The 8,533-nt window shown below is 36.3% G+C and overlaps 1 protein-coding gene across 1 annotated transcript; it reads left to right on the top strand.

Annotated features, from left to right (window-relative positions):
- Window positions 1-3,505: 3,505 nt before the first annotated feature.
- Window positions 3,506-7,211, top strand: LOC111806537 (ferric reduction oxidase 2-like). Its single transcript, XM_023691899.1, has 8 exons — window positions 3,506-3,701; window positions 3,782-3,860; window positions 4,040-4,066; window positions 4,146-4,307; window positions 4,380-4,614; window positions 4,967-5,294; window positions 5,378-6,322; window positions 6,890-7,211. Exons 1-8 carry the CDS (start codon window positions 3,545-3,547, stop codon window positions 7,027-7,029), a joined length of 2,073 nt encoding a protein of 690 aa, XP_023547667.1. The 5' UTR covers window positions 3,506-3,544; the 3' UTR covers window positions 7,030-7,211.
- The last annotated feature ends 1,322 nt before the right edge of the window (window positions 7,212-8,533 follow it).

Raw genomic sequence — 8,533 nt, 5'->3', positions numbered from 1 at the left:
TGCCACATCATCACGTCGGGTATGTTGTCTCGACTGTAATTTCTTCGTTTTAGCTCTGATTTGAGTGATTGAAAAGTCGTTGAAATTGTTATTCCCGACCTTATACTGTGGACAGTTCAAAATACTGAAAATAATTAATAATTAAAAAGTAGGTTTGTTATCATCAAAACATCAATTAATTGATTGAAATTAATTAAAGTGAGATCAAGGCCAAAAAGCCAACAAGTGTGATCTGTCGAATTATCATGAATCATCAGAACAACGAACAGTAGCATTTCATTTTTTCTAATTATTCTGCTCGTGACTTAAAAAATAGAAGAACTTTCCGATGAAACTAGCCATACGTCGAGACATCTTTTATGTAGGATAATATTATAAATTAAAATTTCAAAATATTAACATCTCCCTTCAATAAATTTATTACTAAAACAATTTTTTACTTTGTATTATATAAATAAGGCGATAATATGATAACATTAAGATTTAAAAAAATGGTTAAAAGTTTGTGGTAATTAAAATAAAATTATATATTATTATTTTATTACAAAATCTCACTTTAAAGTCAGATAAACTACCAAAATCCCACAAAACGACAAAATAGCTTATCACATAATTCTTTTAAAATTAATAAAAAAATAGAAAAATATGAAACGACAGAAAAAAAAAATCTATTAATTCAGGAAAGTTCAAGACTTAGACGGATATATTTATAAGATTTAAATTTTAATTAACATATTCGAAATAAATAATATTTTTTATTTATCTTGATATATATATCTAAAATTTTCAAAAAATATACTTTGATTAACAAAATATATAATATTTAATCGCATAGTAAAACCACATATAAAAATATATACAACTATTTCTTTTAGAAAACTATTATTTTTTTTAAATTATTCGAAAAGAAAATATATCAGGCAAATAAAAATAAATTGTCATATTAGACCAAATGGTTATGGTTACCGTAAATTTTTGTAATAGTACCACTTGAGAACGCATAGCATAGAAGATAATAACGTTACCATCAACCCAATATTATCCAGAAAGAATATGTGCAAATGATAAGAAGAGCTTGTTAGATTAGCCAACTCACTGCCTCGTTATTATGATGCTCATAAATTCTAAATTATAAAACGCTATCTTTTGCTCATCGAAATCGTAGGCAAGTCATTTTTATCTATAAGAGTGAGGAAAACTCTCTCTAGTAGACGCGTTTAAAATCGTGAAGCTGACAGACGATACGTATTGAATTAAGACAGACAATATATATTAATAGTGAGTTTAGAGCGCTTAAATAATGCATTTGATACTATTGAGTTTGATAGCTATAAAAAGCAAAGCAAATGGGATGGGAAGCCATGAAAGGAATTTACCTTATATTCTTAAAGCTGCATCGTGGCATGGGTAAAGTAACACTTCATAATTCTATTCGCTTCTAGATATGTTTAAAGTCGGTTTCAATTCATCTCTTCTTTTAAGTTAACTCTTTATCGAACTAATTTTGATCGAGGTTTATCTTGACACGTTGAGTCAGTTCCAATTAATATATTCTTTTAAGTCAACGAGAAGCGATAGAGTAATGAAAAATTAAGATTTTATTCAAAACAATTTACTCTACTTAATTTAAACGTGTTGTTGTCGTGCATAAACATCCTAATTTACTTGGTTGCTTAATATTAATATTATACCATTAACAGTTGACTTTAACGGAATTTGTATATCATTTTAGTCAACTTATAAAGCAACTTAAGCGAATATATTCCAATTACTTTTCATATCCCATTTGGTTGAAATTTGTATATAAAAGCCCCTGGAGTCCCGAGTCCCAGTGTTCAGAATTGTGAATTGAAGAAGGAAGATAGATCGAACATGAAGATATGAAAGTTTGTTTAGTGAGTCAAAGATGACTTGCCTATCGTGAAAGCATATAACGAAAGGTTTCTCGTTCGAGAAACTCTTAGTTATACATTTTATAGGCAGTTGTCTTTGGCTAATTTGATAGACTTCTATCTTTCATGTTCGGTTTTTTCTTCTAATATTTTCTCAAGAACGCTCGAAACTTTTGTGAGGAGGTTCAAAATATCGAAGAAGTAAAATGAAAGAGAGGTATAGTATGAACAGATAAGAACACTGTGTGATAGCCAAAAATGACTTGTCTACATGGCTAGTGTGCAACTTTCTCGGTTGGTTTGATCACCACTAGTTTCAAATGTAGGCAAGTCGTGGAGGCTAACTTACAAGTTCTTTTCTTTCATACTAGACGCTATCCTTTAAATAATTTGAAGAAGAAGAAGATCTCGATCATTCCAATACCTAATACAGTATTAGTCTTCACCTCGCTCTAAGTACTCCGACTTTTCGTAAATGGGTAATTCACGAGTCATATATTTGTGTGTTTAATTCAAATATGTGACGGAACCTTCATGATCACTTTTGTTCTTCAACTTGTAAGATGTTATCTTAATTCTCCCATTGACTTGGGAATTTAGATACGTATGGGTAAGAAAGAATCTTTAATTTTGATACTCATCTCCTCTCGCAACTCGAGATATTGAATATATTCCAAATTAAAAAGTTTCGAAAAAGGGTGAATCACGATCGGAGAAGATTGTACCCTACCTGGTCGATATAAAAAATTTAGACTTAAAATACTAAATTTTAAGGTCTAGCATAAACGTTTTATAACTACCATTAAATTAGGATGGGAAATAATCGAATTGAATAATTTTTTTTTTTATAGGAGAATTTAAAAAAATAATTGAAAAAAATATTTCCACGTGTAAGAGTGATTAGGCACGGCCAAGTGTCGGTTTGTGCACGTGGAAGGCACACTAAATCCACTAACCACACATCAAACCCCACGTGGCCTTCTTAATCACTCCATAATCTTGCATTTTTTTAGCTAATTAATCACATCAATTAGACACACTAATTAACGTTGTTTCAATCCCAACCGACCAAACCATCCTTTCTTAAAAACTTAAAAAGTCTTCGTTGTCTCTTTGTATTAAATATTTTAAATTTTAAAAATTAAATATTTAGATTTCTAAAATGTTTTCGATTTATCTAATAATTTATGTTTCGAATTTAAAAAATATAAATTTTATGACGATCAAATACGAGCAATCCATTAATTAAATAATTAAAAAAAAATGGTGTAATAATTCTCCTAAACAATATTAAATATATAAAATCATTCATCAAATCTATACAAGCATTCAATCTCTTTCACTTGAATTTTAAATCTTTTACGTAAAATCTCCTGCATGATTCTTGCTGTGTGATCGAATCTCACTCATCCAATCGCTGACCTCTCCACACAAAGTCAACTTAATCCCTACCTCAAATCCTACGTGGCAACATCTCATTGGACAACACCTTATATTATCATAAAAATGCCCTCATCCACTGCCATGAACCACGCTTATAAACTTCCCTTCATTCCCTTGATAATATAATTAAGCAATCCCAACATTCTCTCCCTATAAATATCATTCCTTTCACTCAAATTTCTATATTACTTTGATTGAAAGAAAACACCATGAGAGTTTTGAGCTTAGCCATTAGGGTTTTGGTGTTCATCTTGTTTGTGGGGTGGCTTTTTATTTGGTTCATGATGCCCACTAATACTTATAGACATCGATGGCTCCCCAAAATTCAAGACAAGAGTCGTCATTCGTCCTATTTTGGATCCGAGGGTATTGTTTTTTTTTTTTTTTTTTTTTTAATTTTTAAGTTTGATGCAAAGTTTTTACACGGGTGTTTTGTTTTGGCGCAGGAACTTCTCTTTTGATGTATACGTTCCCCATTTTGTTCATTGCTGTTTTGGGATGTGTTTATGTTCATATTGAACGAAGATGNATTTTGGATCCGAGGGTATTGTTTTTTTTTTTTTTTTTTTGTGTAATTTTTAAGTTTGATGCAAAGTTTTTACACGGGTGTTTTGTTTTGGCGCAGGAACTTCTCTTTTGATGTATACGTTCCCCATTTTGTTCATTGCTGTTTTGGGATGTGTTTATGTTCATATTGAACGAAGATGCAAAGAACAAAACGTGAAAATTAGGTAAATAGTTGTGTTATATAGAGGTTGTTTTGTAATGTTCTTATTTAAATGAGTTTTGTTTTGATCTCGATTGGAATAGAGGAAATGATAATGGTTTGGCGATGTGGAAGAGACCCGGGTTCGTGAAAGGGCCACTCGGGATTGTGTCGTGGACAGAACTTGCGTTGCTGGCTATGTTTGTGGCACTTCTAGTTTGGTCATTTGCTACATATTTAAACAATAGCTACCACAACGAGAATGAGTAAGAACAACGATATGCAATAGTTGAAGTTCTAAGTAATTAATCAACTGAGAACTTTGATGTTGATGGCAGGTGGGAAAGTAGATTGGGAACTGCAGCGTATTGGCTTGGAGTTGTTGGGAATATTTGTTTGGTGTTTTTGTTCTTTCCGGTGGCACGCGGGTCGTCGTTACTGCCGTTGCTTGGCCTCACGTCGGAGAGTAGCATTAAGTATCATATATGGCTCGGTCATATGACGATGGCGTTCTTCTCCGCTCATGGAATCGGCTTCGTTGTCTATTGGGCTGCTACTCATGATCTTTCTCAAGTGAGTATTCATTATAACATGTGATATCCCACCTTGATTGAAGAGGAGAACTAAACATTTCTTATGAGGGTGTGGAAACCTCTCCTAATCATGTGACTAACGGCTATACGTAACAACCAAAGCGTACAACGGTTGCAAATGGTATAAGAGCAAGACATCGGGCCGTGTGCTAATGAGGACGCTGGTCCTCTAAGGGGAGTGGATTGTGAGATTCCACTGGGGAGGGGAACAAAACATTCCTTATCGGGTGTGGAAACCTGTTCCTAATAGACGTTTTTGAAACCGTAATAATAACGACTATACGTAACGAGTCAAAGTGGACATTGAGCGGGTACTCTTTTTGTTTTGGCAGATGCTTGAATGGGCTAAAACAGATGTATCAAACGTAGCAGGAGAGGTATCATTAGTGTGTGGACTCATAATATGGGCAACAACATTCCCTAGCGTCCGAAGGAAGTTCTTTGAGCTCTTCCTCTACACTCACCATCTCTACATTCTCTTCATCGTCTTCTTCATCTTCCATGTCGGCATCTCCTACGCCTGCATTATGCTCCCTGGTTTCTACCTCTTCCTCCTCGACCGCTACCTCCGCTTCCTCCAGTCCCGCCGCCGTGTTCGCCTCCTCTCTGCTCGCCTCCTCCCCTGCAACACACTCGAGCTCAACTTCTCCAAACACCCAGGTTCATCAAATCCTCCATTTTCCCCTTCTTTTACCACCAAAACCCACATGGGTTCTCACCATTTTCTTGTTTTGTTTTGTCAGGATTGAAGTACACCCCTACGAGCACTCTGTTCCTGAACATCCCCTGCATCTCGAAGCTCCAATGGCACCCGTTTACCGTCACATCCCACGCTGACTTAGAACCAGAGACACTCTCCGTCGTCATCAAATGCGAGGGAACATGGTCCACCAAGCTTTACCAGACGCTTTCTTCGCCATCCGCCATTGATAACCACCTCCAAGTCTCCCTCGAAGGCCCCTATGGCCCTGTTTCCACTTCCTTCCTCCAATTCGACTCTCTTATTATGATCAGCGGCGGCAGTGGCATAACCCCTTTCATTTCCATAATCAGACACCTCATTCATAACTCCAATTCCCATCAACAAATCCCCAAACTCCTCCTTATCTCCGCCTTCAAAAACTCCTCCGAGTTGACCTTCCTCCACCTCCTCCTCCCACTCTCTGGCGCCAACACTCTGGAGAATTTCCAAATCGAGGCCTATGTGACGAGAGACAAATCCCCTAAAGACGAAAACCCACAATTCAGAACGGTGATTTTTAAACCCCATGAAGGGGATTCCCCTGCGACGGCGATTTTAGGGCCCAATGGATGGCTATGGCTAGCGGGGATTATCTGTTCATCATTCGGGATTTTCTTGGCTCTAATGGGGATTGTGACAAGATATTACATATACCCAATTGATGGGAATTCAAACGATGTGTTCAATTTGAGTTTGAGGTCGTTTTTACACATGTTGGGGCTGTGTTTATGCATTGTCATAGCGGCGACTGCGGCGGTGATTTGGAACAAGAGGAAACTAGCGAAGGAAGGCCGGCAGATTCAGAACGTCGAAGGGACTACGCCGAATGCGTCTCCATCGGCAATGGGATTTGACAACGTTGGCGAGATGGAATTGGAGAGCGTTCCATTTGAAGCTCTTGCACAATCTGTTCATGTTTATTATGGGGAAAGGCCCAACCTTCCAAGTAAGGCTTCCATCAAAATTTTCAAACAACTATTTGTTGGATTAAAAGAAAAGTCTCACCGTACCCTAATTTAGAAAACGATGATGGGTTTATAATAAAGGAATACTCTCTCCATTCGATTGAGACGTTTTGGGAAGCTCAAAGCAAAGCTACGAGAGTTTATGCTCCAAGTGGACAATATCATACTATTGTGGAGAGTCGTGTTTGTATAACATGGTATCGAGTCATGCCCTAAACTTAGTCGTGTCAATAGATTGGTAAATCCTCAAATGTCGAACAAAGGACTTCAAAAGAAAAGGAGTCAAGCCTCCTCGAAGGCATAGTCAAAAAATGACTAAGACTCCAAAAGAGAAGGAGTCTAGCCTCGATTAAGGAGAAACGTATTTTGTTTGAGGGGGGTGTTGGATGAAAAGATAAGTCCCACATTGGCTAATTTAGGGAATGGTCATGGGTTTATAATCAAGGAATACTCTCCCCATTGGTTTGAGAGCTTATGCTCAAAGTGGACAATATCATACCATTATGGAGAGTCATGTTCGTGTCTAAAATTTCTTGTGTTATTTGTAGGAATTTTACTAGAACGCAAAGGGGAAAACGTGGGAGTTCTTGCATCAGGCCCCAAGAAGATGAGGCAAGAAGTTGCAGCCATTTGCGGCTCTGGTTTGGCTCCAAATCTCCATTTTCAGTCCATCAGCTTCACTTGGTGAACAATAATCCAATACCCATAACAACCTTCTAATCATATGTGTTTTTGTTTTTGTGTTTTTGTGTTTTTTTTTTTTTTTGGTTTTTTGTGTCAAGTGAAGATGAAATGTCTGAATTAGTTTGTTTCACTTTTTACAAGCATTTAAATCGTTTCATGAAAACGCGTTCCGGTCTATGTTCCACACGACAAACATTCATTTGAGTAATAGTTAAACAAAAGCGTTGCCGTTATATTCCATATGGCAGACATTCACTTGAGCAATAGTTCGAACAAAGTATCGACGCGTGCGTTCAATGAATCTGATGAAAATATACCTTTGATACACAATTCATTGAATTTGATTCGTAAATTCCGGTAAAGTTATTTAAAGGCGATTTTATACCTAAATTAAATTTAGTTTCGGACAAAATTTAAAATTTAAAATTTTTGTTAAAATTAATTGATAAATGAGCTAAGATTATAATTAATTAAATAAATGAAAGAAAAAAGTGTAGTGTTATTTAATATGTACAAATAATCAATTAATGCAAAACAAAAATAAATTGATGTTTTTTACATTAATCATTAGTTAAACAATCTAATTTAATTACTAAAAACAATTAAATAGTAGAAAAAAAATTAAAGTCAAAGAATAAACGAAATAAATAAATAAGGATAAATACAAAACATGTAACGAACAGCTCAGCAACTATACTTTTCCTTAATATTATATAATGTTTTATTTAATAATTTATATAATTTTTTAAATATTTGTATTGTATTTATAATTTCATTGGATGAATATTACCGTGAACATGGTTGGGGGCCACAACAACGGTTGGGTGTGGCGGCGTGTACTGTAAACGAACGCAGAAATTTCTCAAGAAATTCTGAGAATGCCAAAAGATCGAGGAATTCATGATTCCTTCCCCTACAAATTTCAATTTTAATCCTCTTCTTCCTCCATCCTCGATCATCAGTTACAGTGACCAAAAATCCAATCCAATCCCCTTACAATGGCGCTTCAATCCGACTACCAACTCACTGGCGCCGGCGACGATGAAGCCGCTGCCAGAAACAGGAAAAAGGCGACCGTATGTGAGCTCTCTGCCTCTCAGACTGCTCGTATTACTCAACAGTTCGATCACTCTTTCATTGCTTGGATCTTCGGGAAGGACGTCCGTCCATGGAGAATCGCGTCTCTTCTTCGCCGTCATCTTTGTCTCACCGGAACTGTTAAGGTCTTTGAGCTAGGGCTTGGCTATTTCGTGCTTAAATTCTGTGAGACTGATTTTTTAGCTTTACAAGACCTTCCGTGGTCAGTTCCTAATCTCTGCATCCATGTCTCTCCATGGACTCCCGATTTCAAGCCATCGGAAACCATCCTTTCCTCTGTTGATGTTTGGATTCGCCTACATGAGCTCTCCATCGAGTATTACGACGACGAAGTTCTGCAAAAAATCGCGGAGGCGATCGGCGGCGTTCTTGTGAAGATCGATCCGGTAACTAAAAACCGGTTGAAATGT

This window comes from Cucurbita pepo, chromosome LG01 (genome assembly GCF_002806865.2).
Source record: "Cucurbita pepo subsp. pepo cultivar mu-cu-16 chromosome LG01, ASM280686v2, whole genome shotgun sequence".
Classification (NCBI taxonomy): domain Eukaryota; kingdom Viridiplantae; phylum Streptophyta; class Magnoliopsida; order Cucurbitales; family Cucurbitaceae; genus Cucurbita; species Cucurbita pepo.
Note: the sequence above shows the minus strand (reverse complement) of the source record. Positions and strands in the feature narration are given on the sequence as shown.